This window comes from Ylistrum balloti, unplaced genomic scaffold (assembly GCF_031769215.1).
Source record: "Ylistrum balloti isolate Yb309-2 unplaced genomic scaffold, AGI_CSIRO_Ybal_v1 Utg369818, whole genome shotgun sequence".
NCBI lineage: Eukaryota > Metazoa > Mollusca > Bivalvia > Pectinida > Pectinidae > Ylistrum > Ylistrum balloti.
Window position 1 is genome coordinate 203,871 of NW_026781987.1, and position 17,757 is coordinate 221,627.

Genomic DNA, 17,757 nt, shown 5'->3' on the forward strand with positions numbered 1-17,757 from the left:
GAAGTTTAAATAATAAAACAGACATAATTTCAGCCTTGGATATACAATAATTTATCTATATCCGTTTTGAAAAAAATATTAAAACAAGCAACTCAATTCAATACTACACATTCAATACGAAAGTGAAAGTAACAAATATGGCCAAAAAGAATATTCATGCGCGGATATGGAAGCATACCTTTTGCATTATCATTGTGCATATTTAATGTCACTTGGTTCTTATTAATAGTCTATTAATGTATATTTTACAATTAATCAGATAACATGGAAGGTATTGATAGTATTATAGTGCACTATTTTACTTCGAGTAATAATGATATTACTTCCTGTTCCAACCGGTAGTTGGCAAATAGCCTTAGCTGTACGTGTTTGTTTTGGAAAATTACGGTGGAAATCTGAGAGATTCTACGGTACTGTATAACTTATCATAATATGCTAAATCTAGTTGAAATGTATTTAGTTGCAAGTAACTTCTTTTATCTTGTTAATATCTTAACAGAGACGTTTATCCTTATTAGACCGTTTAGCACTCTAGTTCTGTTGTACACGCTTGCTTGCCTTATTAATGGCGAACGGCCTGTTGCTATATTGTCATGTCAGCCATTTGATTATGGCCATGGCTGTTTACATCTTTACAGTGGATCAAAAAGTCTGAAATAATAGAATACTAGTAACTCTAAATTGTTTTCATGTCTGATTAGAGGTAGATCTAAATTTACTTTCACTCCGACAAATGCACCTTGGCTTAAGTCATAAATATAGAATGTATGCCTTATTTTTTTCAAAAGACCCAAACAAAAGTGAGTTTTATGCAAACTCCCTCATACCAAATTACAGTTCTATATCAGTAGAGAACTCTCCGTTACATTGATTAACCATACCTCTTTAATCTTTCAGAAAAGCACATATACAGTACATGTATGAGTACATTCTAAATATAGATTCACTTACTTGTGCATGTGGCACTCCATTGAACTACACAGTGGTGTATTGGTGAATTAAATTGTAAACTGAATGGTGAAAGACCAGTATTTTTCTAAAAAGTATCCACAGATACGACCTCAAATTGGGCGCGACAATTTACCCAAATACACCCAAATCTTTTATAAATATACCGAAATTAAGTCAAATCTTACCCAAATATGCCCTAATATACCCAAATAAAGGCAAATTTTACCCAAATATACCCAAAATCTACCCAAATATACTCAAATAAAGCCAAATCGATTGACAGGAACATGCTATAACGGGCTCTGTATTATCAGTGACGTATATCTGTCACATACGTTCCTGGTATTATATTTTATTACTAATAAACGATATACACATGATCAAATAGATTATCTTTGTCTAATTTTAGCTTCCATTTACTAAAGCAATTCATATAAATTCCGTAATACCATATAGGCTAATGGGCAAAAACAGACAAAAATGAAGCGGGAATGAATTTGGGTAAGATTTAGGTATATTTGGGTACAATTTGGCTTTATTTGGATGCATTTGGGTACAATTTGGTTTTATTTGGGTAAATCGAGAAAAGATTTTGGTGTATTTGGGTAAATTTGGGTGTATTTGGGTAAATCGTCGGGCCACTCAAATTCGCTCAACTGAAATGATTGACATGTATATCAAACATGTTACTGCACTTCTGTTTCCAATGACATCACTAAATCACAGAGATGGTTGAGTTAGCTGAGAGTGACCTAGAAGTACACAATAAAATAATGGTGCTGAAATATCATGGATAAATGTTGATGTGTGCACCAATTCTAAAGGGTTAGATTCAAGCTCATTTAGTCTTTCTATAACAAAAACTATTTAAATAAAGTGATTTTGTCATCTCTCGTTCTACAACTTGGTAATAAGATAGAATCAGGAATGAGTCATCAAACATGATGATTTAAGAATCATCATTATTTTTTTTCATTATAAGGCATGGGTGTTTGGACATATGTAGCCAAGCTATTGCAAAAAGACATGGCCTTTTATTCCTGGCCAATTTTTATTCACAGATGACAACAAAACATTTGCTTCTAAAGATGGATTGATAGGTTATTATTTCATCATATCTGAGAGCATGTTTGACATATAAAATGTATATTAGGAAAAAATACACAAATGCCAATGAAAGATATACTTCTGACATTCTATGGTTAATGATTAAATAACAATTTTTTATTCTTTCTGGAAGTGTAACATGTAACAGTAACCAAAATTATCAGGGTGTTAGGTCACACTGGTCAAAAGTTCAGGTGATACTTTTTGACAAAATAGCCATTCCCAATTACATAATGGTCAGAAAACCGATGTTGAGATGTTCTATATGTCAATTTTTAACTTACCAGTACACCAATGTGTTGGGTTTCAGAGATAATCCTGTGAGATGAGAGGCTGATTTGGAGTTTAGAGCATCCTAAGAAATCCAAGAATGTTCTCAAACTATGTTTTACGGAAATTTGTCTTAATATTAAAGATGTACTTAGTTTATTAAATTTTGTAGAAATTCTAAGAAAATGAAATTGAAAGAGTTATTTTTTTATCAGGATACAACATATTTTTTATATCTGTAATTAGAAAAAAGTAATTGTTGATTTATTTGAAAGTATGTATGCATCGTTTACATTTATGTACTTTTCAGCACAAACAAGTTTGCAACCATGGCAACACTGACTGAACCACAAAAAGATGGAAAGCAGTCGATCGTTGATGACTTTATGTATGGTTCAAATGTGGCTACTTCACATGTTTACATTCGTATGGGTAAGTGTTCATTTATGTTGCTGTATTTGTATTTGGAGAAAGCATTAAAGAATAATTGGACAGGCATGTCACTGCTGTTTTAGTAGGATAGTCATGTTACAGTAGGAAACAGCTGTAGAAGTAGGATAGCCTTGTCACAGGTGTAGGGAACAGCTATAGGAGTAGTATAGCCTTGTCACAGGTGTAGAGAACAGCTACAGAAGTAGGATAGCCTTGTCACAGGTGTGGGGAACAGCTGTAGGTGTAAGATAGCCTTGTCACAGGTGTAGAGAACAGCTACAGGAGTAGGATAGCCTTGTCACAGGTGTAGAGAACAGCTACAGGAGTAGGATAGCCTTGTCACAGGTGAAGGGAACAGCTGTAGGAGTAAGATAGCCTTGTCACAGGTGTAGAGAACAGCTACAGGAGTAGGATAGCCTTGTCACAGGTGTAGAGAACAGCTACAGGAGTAGGATAGCCCTGTTACAAGTGTAGGGAACAGCTATAGGAGTAGGATAGCCCTGTCACAGGTGTAGGGAACAGCTATAGGAGTAGGATAGCCTTGTCACAGGTGTAGAGAACAGCTAAAGGAGTAGGATAGCCTTGTCACAGGTGTAGGGAACAGCTATAAGAGTAGGATAGCCTTGTCACAGGTGTAGGGAACAGCTACAGGAGTAGGATAGCCTTGTCACAGGTGTAGGGAACAGCTAAAGGAGTAGGATATCCTTGTCACAGGTGTAGGGAACAGCTATAAGAGTAGGATAGCCTTGTCACAGGTGTAGGGAACAGCTGTAGGAGTAAGATAGCCTTGTCACAGGTGTAGAGAACAGCTACAGGAGTAGGATAGCCTTGTCACAGGTGTAGAGAACAGCTACAGGAGTAGGATAGCCCTGTTACAAGTGTAGGGAACAGCTATAGGAGTAGGATAGCCCTGTCACAGGTGTAGGGAACAGCTATAGGAGTAGGATAGCCTTGTCACAGGTGTAGAGAACAGCTAAAGGAGTAGGATAGCCTTGTCACAGGTGTAGGGAACAGCTATAAGAGTAGGATAGCCTTGTCACAGGTGTAGGGAACAGCTACAGGAGTAGGATAGCCTTGTCACAGGTGTAGGGAACAGCTAAAGGAGTAGGATATCCTTGTCACAGGTGTAGGGAACAGCTATAAGAGTAGGATAGCCTTGTCACAGGTGTAGGGAACAGCTATAAGAGTAGGATAGCCCTGTCACAGGTGTAGGGAACAGCTATAGGAGTAGGATAGCCTTGTCACAGATGTAGGGAACAGCTGTAGGAGTAGGATAGCCTTGTCACAGGTGTAGGGAACAGCTACAGGAGTAGGATAGCCTTGTCACAGGTGTAGGGAACAGCTAAAGGAGTAGGATATCCTTGTCACAGGTGTAGGGAACAGCTATAAGAGTAGGATAGCCTTGTCACAGGTGTAGGGAACAGCTATAGGAGTAGGATAGCCCTGTCACAGGTGTAGGGAACAGCTATAGGAGTAGGATAGCCTTGTCACAGATGTAGGGAACAGCTGTAGGAGTAAGATAGCCTTGTCACAGGTGTAGGGAACAGCTATAGGAGTAGGATAGCCTTGTCACAGGTGTAGGGAACAGCTATAGGAGTAGGATAGCCTTGTCACAGATGTAGGGAACAGCTGTAGGAGTAAGATAGCCTTGTCACAGTTGTAGGGAACAGCTATAGGAGTAGGATAGCCTTGTCACAGGTGTAGGGAACAGCTATAGGAGTAGGATAGCCTTGTCACAGGTGTAGGGAACAACTATAAGAGTAGGATAGCCTTGTCACAGGTGTAGGGAACAGCTATAGGAGTAGGATAGCCCTGTCACAGGTGTAGGGAACATCTGTAGGAGTAAGATAGCCTTGTCACAGGTGTAATGAACATCTATAGGAGTAGGATAGCCTTGTCACAGGTGTAGGGAACAGCTGTAGGTGTAAGATAGCCTTGTCACAGGTGTAGAGAACAGCTAAAGGAGTAGGATAGCCTTGTCACAGGTGTAGGGAACAGCTACAGGAGTAGGATAGCCTTGTCACAGGTGTAGGGAACAGCTGTAGGAGTAGGATAGCCTTCTCACAAGTGTAGGGAACATCTGTAGGAGTAGGATAGCCTTGTCACAGGTGTAGGGAACAGCTGTAGGAGTAGGATAGCCTTCTCACAAGTGTAGGGAACATCTGTAGGAGTAGGATAGCCTTGTCACAGGTGTAAGGAACATCTATAGGAGTAGGATAGCCATGCAAAGTTGAAGGAAACAGATGAAGAGTGGGACAGCCATGTCACATTTGTTGGAAACCTTGATAGTGATAGGAAACACCTGTATAGGAGTAGAATAGTCATGTCACAGCTGTAAAAAATAGTTGTAGGAGTACGACAGCTATGTCACAGTTGTAGGAGAAGGAGAGCTTTTTGTGACAGACTGCTTCCATGGCTGTATTTGTCATACACATATACAACAAAGAGGTCAGGTAGAGAAAGACAGTCTTTAATATCTTCCTGATGTTAGATATGTCAGTCAGGATTCATTTCACTGTTAAAACAGTGCTGATAAAGGACTTGTGAATTTGTATTGCAGGTTTTCTGAGGAAAGTTTATGGTATTCTCACCGCACAGATACTTGTCACTACTGTTGTTGCAGCACTCTTCATGTTGAGTGAAGGATTGGAAAAGTTTGTACAGACAAAGTAGGTCACTGTTACTCAGAATTCTATTAATTATAACTGTTAAATGAAGATTTTCAGAATGAGTAGACTATTATGGGATGTATGGTATGTTTAATCAAATAAATACTTCAGAATTATTCAAAATTACAGACTGAAACTGACATATATGATATATCTGAAAAAAAAAAATTTCAACTATTATGCTGATTATGTACATTAGATACAATGTCATAAAAGGAAATGAAGAAAAAATACCGCTGTTGACTGCAAGCCAACACTATTACATATACTACTGTTTTAACTTTCACATTCTCTAGATGCAGAAACTTTATCAATAAAAACATATATAGTTTTAAGTATCACTGTAATAGGTAAGTAATCCTTAAGTTTTGTTTGGTTGTTGTTGGTGTATAGTCTATATGTTATTTACAATACTCTGTTGTGTATAAATACTGATCTTTTATTGATGTTTGAAGTCAGTGGATGCTGTTGGTGGCCTTTATAGGAACGATAGGTGTTCTGATGGCCCTGATGGTGAAGCGACAAGAAACTCCGACAAACTACATCCTTCTTGGCATATTTGTAAGTAAATACCTCCAAGTAACATCTATCTCTGAGTCTGTTTAAAAACAACAAGAAAATATCTACTCATCAACAGAATCATGATCTAAATCAATTTCATTAAAACTAGGGCAAAATATAAACAAGAAGATTTAAACAGCAACCTCTGAAAAAATACTCGGAGACTAGGACCTGGTGTTCTGGAAGATTAAGGACCTTATGCTACAATGACAACACCCACTACATAAATCTTGGTCAATCAAAGGAAGTAATGTCACATTCTCAAATGACAACAAGGTCTACAACAATGGAACCAAGAGGCAAACTAATGAACATCAAACACATCCAGCTGTAAAATTCCCCATAATTTTCTTTCATCCTGCATCTTTTGAGACCTTGTGCTAGAAGTTCGTCCATCAGATAAGAGTAAACAACATCATTCAAATATGATTCTGTAATGTTATCTCCCTTTCTTTTTGTAATGATGCTGAACATTTATCTTCTTTTGAAATACCTGACTTCATTTTCCTGGTATTTTTTTCAGAGATCTTTGTACAATTTGTTTCTGTCAATTTCAGACACTGTTTGAAGCATACACAGTTGGAGTTGTGGGTATGTAATATTTGTCAAACATGATTTAAATCACAATATCAAATAATGAGGATTCAAGCAAGCAACGTATTAGCAATAGTGTAATATTGGCAAGAATTATGTAAATAGATGAAAAAGTGCTCTTTTACAATATATCTATGCAGTGTACAAGCAATATTTCAATGGTATCATGATGTGTATGTTAGTATGTGAGGAATGGAGGACATGTTTGACAAGTCAATCTATACATATAGTTTTAAATTTTGGATTTATCAATTATGAGTATGTATTATGTTTTCAGTAACATTCTACCAAGTACACAGTGTGATTGAAGCCTTTGTCTTGACACTAGCAGTGACCACAGCTCTCACAGCATACACATTCCAGAGCAAACGTGACTTCAGTTCCTGGGGAGCAGGGTAGGTGCTATCTATAGAAATGTCTATAACTTGTAATTTTTAAGTCAGCATTTATCAGGTTTTATATTCTGTTTTATTTTGGAAAGTGTAGGAAGTTCTTCATAATTCCCTGCAAAAAAAGTTTGCAGGAGATATTAAATTGTGTTCTGTTTGCTTTGCAAGGTCATTTCCCAGACTAGTGCTCTGAAACCTTTCAAGATAATTGCTTGAAACTTTGTACAGTAATCAAGCTAGTATTGTAGAAGTGCCATTTAATATGGTGAAGTTCTCCATTTAATTACATTTTTGTTAACATGGATAAAGATAGGCTAAATCACAAAGTTCAGTTTTTCCAGACTAGTATATATTGGGATGTTGTGGTGGTGTAATAGTTAGGTAGTGTGGAATTTTTTGTCTAGGCAATTTGGTGCCACAGATCACAAGTTCAAGGCCTGGACAGGGCACAGTCAAAAATTGTCTTTTTACATTAATTGTGTTACATTGTCATATATATAAATGATTGTGTGTCTTTTGAACAGCGGGGCGTTGGGGATAATGTCATGCTCTGAGTTATGATATATATATCCTTAAGGATTTTATGACGTTTCAGTAACAAAATCCTGTTCTGTATGCTAACTCGGACAGACAGTTACTGAAATACATTGTGCTAAAAATGATATCAGCATGAAATGAATTTAGAACACATACACCCATTGTAATCAAAAATAGATTTTTGCAATGCATGTGTTTATAGTTCATGTTTTTTTTTGTTTGAAGGTTGTTTGCTGCACTTTGGATTCTCATCCTTGCTGGACTTCTTCAGGTAAAATTTTTTCTACACAATCACTTGTTATTCTCTACGTTCTACTGACTGTCAACCCCTTCATTACATTTTTAACAAAGAAGTGCACTGTATACATACCCAAATGCAAAAGTTTCCATGTGAAATGTGTTGAAACGTTAAACTTTGTTAGTGGAAAACACAAGATTGGAAACAGATTGTAAATTTCAGCCACATTACTTTGATGCTAGTTACATTGAGCCAGGTAATTTAAAAGTTGAATATTATAAAACTAGATATTTTTTGTGAAGTCTATCTTTCTGAAGAAAAAATAGCGACAGTAGCTGCTGGGGGCTTATTACAATACTTGTACAAGTCAGATTTTTTATCAGCTTCAAAACAGAAGGAAAAATCTCCCAAGAACCAAGGTTTCTAATACAAGTTACCAGTGGTTTGGTTTTGCTCTATTTCTTCTTATTGTAATTTTCTTATTTCTTCTGCTTTCTTTCGTCACTTTTCTTGAAGAAAGCTAATAGTCAGAGTTCAGTGAAACTGTGTGATGGCAAAACTGAGTACAAAAAATAAACTTTTTTATTGATCAATTACCATGGAAGCTAAATGCAGTGATCTGATAGACCAGAAACCAAATAGTGTCCAATTAGGATAACATTTTGTATGCAAGTGTATTATTATACTATGAACACAACTTCTACAAATATTCTCAACAACTATGGAGGAAGTGTAGGGGACTTAAAACAGCTTCTGTTAATATTAGTTCATGTAAATGTGTACAAGTGATTTACAGTTAATATAAGAAACAAAGATGTGTTTACTTTAGATTGAATATAAAACCTTGTATTACAGATTCTAATCAAATTGTGAGAAGTGTACACAATACTCAAAATTTGAAGGGAAAATCTAGAATGGCTCTCATTGAGTTATCTGCCCTCCATTCCTGCTGACTTTTCCTTTGTTTCGATGTTTTTACAAAATGTTTTTATGTTTCGGAAAGAAATACTCGAGTAAAATCCTTGTAGTCAGTTTTGTAAAGTTCTGAAGCTTGATTATAGATATTGAACACTTGAAAGTGGACTACTGATACTGTTCTAGCAGATTGATGTATATTATGTCCGTTATTTTCTGTAGATCCTTTTCCCGACTGTGATGATGGACAAGGCAATTGCTGTGGGTGGTGCTCTTGTCTTCTCTCTATTTATTATTTTCGATACCCACATGATGATGCACAAGCTGAGTGCAGAAGAGTATATTGTGGCAGCTGTCAATCTTTACCTGGACATCCTCAACCTTTTCCTCTACCTGCTCAGGCTGTTTGGAGAACGAAAAAACTAGTTAGTTAAAATGTTGGCACCAAAATTCTTCAAGATCTTCCACTTCCCCCTCATCCATTTGTGAGGAACCAAAAAACAATCAAATTTTTTTATTCATGTTAACGTTGGAAGTTTGTGAATAGCATGATACATTTATATGATATTCAGAACATTTTACAGAAAATAATAATCCAGAAAACCTTCAAAAGTTTGTTTTAATTAAGTAAGAAATTTACAAGATTCAAGACTAACAATTTCGATCTACATGAGTTTTGATTGAGTTGTTATGCTTAACATTAATACAAATCTATCAGTCAGAATTTTCAGGACTGATCTGGCAAGTTGAAGCTTTTCAAAAACCAAAGCATGAGAACTTTACATTATCTACTTTGAGTGTGGAACTTTTTCACTGTCTTACCATGATCAAGTCCAAGTGTGAGAATAATGTACATAGCAGATGCCAACGATGTTACATGTCTGATGTACAGTTATAATCAGTAAACTAAGCCTGTCTTAAAAATTTGTAAAGTACTAAAGCTGTCTAGTTACTGATAGTTTATTGTCCGTGCCAGTCAGAGATATTTGTTCGAAAACAACACAAAATTCTTTTCTCATCACAGCCTAGGTTGTATCATATGGAAACCATAATGTTACCTGTGAAATCAGGGTGTTTGTTTTACTGGTCACAGTCTAGGTAATATGCGACAGGGAAACCTGTTATTTATGATATCAGGCTGTTTTCTAGGTGGACAGATTGTATGGTGATTTACCAATAGAAACACTGTCAATGAAATTTTACTGTACACATCTGTATAGTCATTATTGTTCTCTCTGGAGGTTAACATCTTATGTGTTGTAGATTATTGAAAATAAATCTTAATTGGTCTCACCTTCCCAAACAGATGTAAAATTGTTGTTTTTACCATGTATTCCATTGTCCAGAGATATTAAACTGACATCATCCTTTCCCATGTGTGTTATTGTCAAATGTTTTATGACTAACATAATAAATTTCGGTTATGAATATGTAATTAATATTTCTAAGTTGTGGCACAGCCTTAATCCTATAATTGTTAGGCCTGTCTGATGGAAGTGACAATTTATTGTTAAAGCATTCATTGGCAGCGGTGATGGGGTCATAGTCATTGTGGGCAAACATCCTACTCATTCACATATACTGTTAGATTTTAAACACTTATTCAGTTTTAGGTATATGAGGCATTGGTACTGAGGTTTTGACATTTCAGTTCGAAGATTTTGAAATTTCAAAAAGAAAAGATTATTGGATGCATTCTCTTCCTGTTTGGTATTTCCTTGAATAGTCCAGATGACATTTTGGTTGTCCAACTTGTTATTTTAATCTTCAGATTTTAATAAGTAGATGTAAATAAAGTCATTTTGCTTTAATAATCGACTTCAGTGGGTTCCTTTATCAGTTGATTTGATGCTGTGATATATCTTTCAGACTTTTGTGAAACGTAAAGTTAAGTTTTACTTACTGTCTTTATCCCAGTATGTACAGAACTTGTAAATTTTGTCAACTTAGATGTTAAGGAATTTTTGTTCAAATAAAAGCTGTTTTTGATCCTTGAATTATTGATCAGAGGTAAAAAAAAATGAAATAAACTCAAAATCATTTCTCAGTTTTATAACACATAGAGATTTGATTACTAGTTTACAGTCATTTATATTGATTTCAAACCTTAAAACAATGTAGTAATAGCTATTGATTAGGTTAATAGCTGTAAAATCCACTTGCATAGCATTGTGATAAAGAATTATTGAAATAGATGGCATATTTAATTAATGAATGAATTCATTCAACTTTGAAAACATGTTGAATACAAATTTAACCAGATACAATCTTATTTTTGAAGTGGTACTTTCTTGTCTGATCATTTATGATTCAGTTGTGTCAAGTGTTGAAGACCTTATAGGTAGATGACCGAGACCTAATATGTAGGTGTTGAACATCTGGTATGTAGGTGTTGGAGACCTGGTATGTAGGTGTTGGAAATCAGTTATATAGGTGTCAGACATCTGGTATATAGGTGTTGGAGACCTGGTATGTAGGTGTCAGACATCTGTTATATAAGTGTTGGAGACCTGGTATGTAGATGTTGGAGACCTGGTATGTAGGTGTTGGAGACCTGGTATGTAGGTGTTGGAGACCTGGTATGTAGGTGTCAGACATCTGTTATATAAGTGTTGGACATCTGGTATGTAGGTGGTGGAGACCTGGTATGTAGGTGTTGGACATCTGGTATATAGGTGTTGGAGACCTGGTATGTAGGTGTCAGACATCTGTTATATAGGTGTCAGACATCTGGTATGTAGGTGTTGGAGACCTGGTATGTAGGTGTTGGACATCTGGTATGTAGGTGTTGGAGACCTGGTATGTAGGTGTTGGAGACCAGGTTTGTAGGTGTCAGACATCTGTTATATAGGTGTTGGAGACCTGGTATGTAGGTGTCGGAGTCCTGGTATGTAGGTGTTGGAGACCTGGTTTATAGGTGTCAGACGTCTGTTATATAGGTGTTGGAGACCTGGTATGTAGGTGTCGGAGACCTGGTATGTAGGTGTCGGAGACCTGGTATGTAGGTGTCGGAGACCTGGTATGTAGGTGTCGGACATCTGGTATGTAGGTGGTGGAGACCTGGTATGTAGGTGTCGGAGTCCTGGTATGTAGGTGTCGGAGACCTGGTATGTAGGTGTCTGACATCTGGTATGTAGGTGGTGGAGACCTGGTATGTAGGTGTCGGACATCTGGTATGTAGGTGTTGGAGACCTGGTTTGAAGGTGTCGGACATCTGTTATATAGGTGTCGGAGCCGTGATATGTACATGTTGTAGACCTATAGATTATAGATTTATGTAGATTTATATAGATTTATATGGATTTTTATGGTGTTGTACACCTTGATTGAATCACACAAAGATTGTTAATACGTTACTTTCCTTTTTATGTTTATGTATAGAATTTTATTTTATTTGTGAAATAAATTTCATTATGGAAATAAAGTAAATGAAAATGGGATCACTTTGTTTGTTTTGATCATGAGATGTTGTACTCATGTAATAGTGTAACAGTACTCATGTAATGGTGTTACAGTACTCATGTAATGGTGTTACAATGCTCGTGTAATGGTGTTACAATACTCATGTAATGGTGTTACAGTACTCATGTAATGGTGTTACAGTACTCATGTAATGGTGTTACAGTACTCATGTAATGGTGTTACAGTACTCATGTAATGGTGTTACAGTACTCATGTAATGGTGTTACAGTACTCATGTAATGGTGTTACAATACTCATGTAATGGTGTTATGGTACTCATGGTGTTATGGTACTCATGTAATGGTGTTACTTTACTCATGTAATGGTGTAACAGTACACATGTAATGTTTTACATTGCTTATGTAATGGTGGTTACCTGTACAGACACTCAGTGGTTTACACACATTAAGGTGCATAAAACATTGTTTCTGCAGGAAAAAGGAAGCTTCATTACTGTCATTTACAAAAACAGTACTTTGCCTGTATAATTTCATTAATGTCATACTCAAATTTCAGGAATATCTGTAAACATTTCAAAGAAATCAAGGATACATGTGACTCTTAATACATCAGCTGCTTACCTCAATCTTTTCCTGCAATGAAGGACCCCTTTCCACCAAGCTGTATGATAAACAGGATGATTTCAATTTTCCTGTTATGAATTTGTCATTTCTGGATAGCATTACTGCTGCTCCCCCAACAGTCTTCAGTTTGGGTCAATGGATTTTGACCAAATTTGGTCTATAAGCATCAGTGCAGGTCAAAGCACAGGTACTTAGCTTGCAGATGAAAAATAGTGTGTATGTAGACATCTTGCCTTGGTTTATCAGGCTCATCTGCCATGGAATGTATTGGTGGGGCCCAAATGGGAAAATAAAAGTAAATCTTTGAAATCTCTTTTCATCTAAGAAATTCTTGATTATTTAGCTGTGAACAAAAACCTTTTCATGAATTACTGAAATAATCTGATGAGTGATCGAGACAAAATACAGGTTTCCTGAACATGGTTGGATAATCTTTCATACAAGAAGCAACAGTAAAAGAACAAGAAGGCCTAGTCTGGCACTTGGAAAGGAATAGGTAACGCAAGAAAATGGACATTTAAAGGAGTGATAAAAAAATCCAACTCCTTGCCAAATTATATTGTGTTTTCACCAACATTGAAAACTTTTGAAACCTGATTGGATGAATACTGGAGACAACCAGAGTGATCGGTACCATACTATCTTAAATCATATTATATTGTGCTGTATTACATTGTAATGTATTTTATCAATTACAGGTATATTTATGCCTGTCTGACAGTGTGTATGATGACTTTTCTTTTTATCTGACGTAGGTGATCTGACTGAGGCCCAACACATAATACTTAGAGTAATTGAAGTAGAATGGCTTGCCAAAGACTCAGTCAATATGTAGGGATCAAACTACACATCTTGAATCTTTTCCAGATCCTGTCTCGTGGTGAAAGTTGAAACAAATTCCTTCATTTGATTAAAGTAGAGAAAAGCATCAATATATGAAGTTTCATACTTAAAGGTCCATGTAAAGGAGAAACAGGAATAAAAATTACTAACAGGTAGTCATACTCAACAGAACTTTATTGGAGAAGACAAAATGAAGTTTCATTTTAACAGATAGTTAACAGATAGTCAACATTGAATTGACACCTACCAAGCAAATCATCACAAGAGATTTGTTTTATGTACAAATTCATCCCCAAAATTCCATTCCACATTTTCTTTATCTTGAAGTATTAACACTGTATAAAGTTTTAAGAACTTTTAGTAAAGAACATGGCATACTTACTTGAGTAACTACACAAATTGATTCATTATTTTTTTTTCAAAAAGAAACATAAAAAACAACATAAATACCAATGTTTAATTAATTGATTTTTGTAAGGAAATGGTGATAAATTGATTGATAGATTGATTTTTGCAAGGAATGGTGAATGATAGATTGATTTTTGAAAGGAAAAGGCGATTAATTGATTGATTTTTGAAAGGAAAAGAAAATTGGACATTTTAACAAATGCCTGTGATCATCACAACACACTCATTTGATATACAAGTACTTAACGGCTAATTATCTCATCAATTAAACAACCAATGCTGAATTACCATATTTATAACATATCAATACTGGACAATTCATGTAAGAGATGTAACCTACAATAGAAAATTAATATGAGATCTTAGTACAAAAACCTCTGGTTATAATGAAAGAACTTGGTATAACATGAGAGTTTGGTACCAATGACTCTCTGTTCAATCCAAGCTTAAAACAGGAGTACCAATGAGCTGCAGTTTACAACGCTAAACAATGGGAGCCTGTAGGAATGTGCTTCAGTTTGAAACAAGTTTGAATTTGGAGCTTACCGATGAGATCTTAATTTGTAACAATTTTGAAACAACAGCTCCAGGTCAACCAGTTCCTCTTGGTAACCAATTTGAATGAAGCGCGAAAGCATACCTTATATTCTTTCAACTCCAGGGAGATAGACATTAAAAAATCATAAAAAAATGATTGTCAAAGAGTGCATTTAACAAATACTTTTTGAAAGAAAATTTAACACTTTCAATTGATAAATTGATTGAATATTTTCTGCTTAGGCTGTTGTGACAGTTTTAAAAGATGCAACAAATATCAAAACATTTGTGATGAATCTAAATAACATATTGTGACTAGTTCGATTGACAGCTCATTAATATATTGAATTATTGTTTATGAATCTATATAAACATTCCAGGATTTAAGGTAGTAAGTGAAAATCATACAAGTTCAGTATCTATACATGCATTATATAACTCTTTCCACTTCTATGGAAACAAGAGTACCGCAAAGCAGAACAAAATACGCCTGTGAATATCCAAAACAGCAAAGGGGCATAACTCTTATTCAAATTGTCTAATCATAACCCCATTCAGGAAAACACAATTTCATATTATGGTGATTATGCCTACCAAGTTTCATAAAGATCGACTGAAAAATGTAGGAGAAGATCTCCGGACAAATAAACGTTTACGACGGACGCCGGAAGGACAGACAGCGCCATACTATAATACGCCAGTCTTTTGACGGGCGTATAAAAAAAACCCCAAAAATGCCTGCGCGCGCACGCACGCACGCACGCACACACACACACACACACACACACACACACATATATATAAACTCTAAAAAATATTTATCTGGATACATATTTAACAATATATGGCAGGATGAGAAAATTGAACCAGTACATAACATGAGTGTCTTTGAATCTAAAGATCTGTACCCAAACTGTAAATAAATGTTATTACCTGTACCAACATTCCTAGACATGGAGAGGTAACTGATCACCTTTCGAACCACAGGACACACAGGCTGCTCTGGTTTGGTATGTGATCCTTACCACAGGACACACAGACTGCTCTGGTTTGGTATGTGATCCTTACCACAGGACACACAGACTACTCTGGTTTGGTATGTGATCACCTTCCTTACCACAGGACACACAGACTACTCTGGTTTGGTATGTGATCACCTTCCTTACCACAGGACACACAGACTGCTCTGGTTTGGTATGTGATCCTTACCACAGGACACACAGACTACTCTGGTTTGGTATGTGATCCTTACAACAGGACACACAGACTACTCTGGTTTGGTATGTGATCCTTACCACAGGACACACAGACTGCTCTGGTTTGGTATGTGATCCTTACCACAGGACACACAGACTGCTCTGGTTTGGTATGTGATCCTTACCACAGGACACACAGACTGCTCTGGTTTGGTATGTGATCCTTACCACAGGACACACAGACTGCTCTGGTTTGGTATGTGATCACCTTCCTTACCACAGGACACACAGGCTGCTCTGGTTTGGTATGTGATCCTTACCACAGGACACACAGGCTGCTCTGGTTTGGTATGTGATCACCTTCCTTACCACAGGACACACAGACTGCTCTGGTTTGGTATGTGATCACCTTCCTTACCACAGGACACACAGACTGCTCTGGTTTGGTATGTGATCCTTACCACAGGACACACAGACTGCTCTGGTTTGGTATGTGATCACCTTCCTTACCACAGGACACACAGACTGCTCTGGTTTGGTATGTGATCCTTACCACAGGACACACAGACTACTCTGGTTTGGTATGTGATCCTTACAACAGGACACACAGACTACTCTGGTTTGGTATGTGATCCTTACCACAGGACACACAGACTGCTCTGGTTTGGTATGTGATCCTTACCACAGGACACACAGACTGCTCTGGTTTGGTATGTGATCACCTTCCTTACCACAGGACACACAGACTGCTCTGGTTTGGTATGTGATCACCTTCCTTACCACAGGACACACAGACTGCTCTGGTTTGGTATGTGATCACCTTCCTTACCACAGGACACACAGACTACTCTGGTTTGGTATGTGATCCTTACCACAGGACACACAGGCTGCTCTGGTTTGGTATGTGATCCTTACCACAGGACACACAGTCTGCTCTGGTTTGGTATGTGATCACCTTCCTTACCACAGGACACACAGACTGCTCTGGTTTGGTATGTGATCCTTACAACAGGACACACAGACTACTCTGGTTTGGTATGTGATCCTTACCACAGGACACACAGACTACTCTGGTTTGGTATGTGATCCTTACCACAGGACACTCAGGCTGCTCTGGTTTGGTATGTGATCCTTACCACAGGACACACAGACTGCTCTGGTTTGGTATGTGATCACCTTCCTTACCACAGGACACACAGACTGCTCTGGTTTGGTATGTGATCCTTACAACAGGACACACAGACTACTCTGGTTTGGTATGTGATCCTTACCACAGGACACACAGACTACTCTGGTTTGGTATGTGATCCTTACCACAGGACACACAGGCTGCTCTGGTTTGGTATGTGATCCTTACCACAGGACACACAGACTGCTCTGGTTTGGTATGTGATCACCTTCCTTACCACAGGACACACAGACTGCTCTGGTTTGGTATGTGATCCTTACCACAGGACACACAGACTACTCTGGTTTGGTATGTGATCCTTACCACAGGACACACAGACTACTCTGGTTTGGTATGTGATCACCTTCCTTACCACAGGACACACAGGCTGCTCTGGTTTGGTATGTGATCCTTACCACAGGACACACAGACTGCTCTGGTTTGGTATGTGATCCTTACCACAGGACACACAGACTGCTCTGGTTTGGTATGTGATCACCTTCCTTACCACAGGACACACAGACTGCTCTGGTTTGGTATGTGATCCTTACCACAGGACACACAGACTGCTCTGGTTTGGTATGTGATCACCTTCCTTACCACAGGACACACAGACTACTCTGGTTTGGTATGTGATCCTTACCACAGGACACACAGACTGCTCTGGTTTGGTATGTGATCACCTTCCTTACCACAGGACACACAGACTGCTCTGGTTTGGTATGTGATCCTTACCACAGGACACACAGACTGCTCTGGTTTGGTATGTGATCACCTTCCTTACCACAGGACACACAGACTACTCTGGTTTGGTATGTGATCCTTACCACAGGACACACAGGCTGCTCTGGTTTGGTATGTGATCACCTTCCTTACCACAGGACACACAGACTGCT

General features: G+C 37.4%; 1 protein-coding gene across 1 annotated transcript; it reads left to right on the forward strand.

Moving 5' to 3' along the window:
* Window positions 1-348: 348 nt before the first annotated feature.
* On the forward strand, window positions 349-12,103 carry LOC132545009 (protein lifeguard 4-like). The gene is made up of 8 exons (XM_060208672.1): window positions 349-410; window positions 2,639-2,760; window positions 5,321-5,429; window positions 5,885-5,990; window positions 6,548-6,581; window positions 6,862-6,979; window positions 7,736-7,781; window positions 8,886-12,103. Exons 2-8 carry the CDS (start codon window positions 2,658-2,660, stop codon window positions 9,087-9,089), a joined length of 720 nt encoding a protein of 239 aa, XP_060064655.1. The 5' UTR covers window positions 349-410; window positions 2,639-2,657; the 3' UTR covers window positions 9,090-12,103.
* The last annotated feature ends 5,654 nt before the right edge of the window (window positions 12,104-17,757 follow it).

What these genes read in the sequence shown, in the direction of transcription:
- LOC132545009 (XM_060208672.1), top strand. Translation starts at nt 2,658, where the DNA reads ATGGCAACACTGACTGAACCACAAAAAGATGGAAAGCAGTCGATCGTT. An exon ending in GAAAAGTTTGTACAGACAAA is followed by an intron (nt 5,430 to 5,884) that starts GTAGGTCACTGT and finishes TGATGTTTGAAG; the next exon opens with TCAGTGGATGCTGTTGGTGG. An exon ending in TTCAGTTCCTGGGGAGCAGG is followed by an intron (nt 6,980 to 7,735) that starts GTAGGTGCTATC and finishes TTTTGTTTGAAG; the next exon opens with GTTGTTTGCTGCACTTTGGA.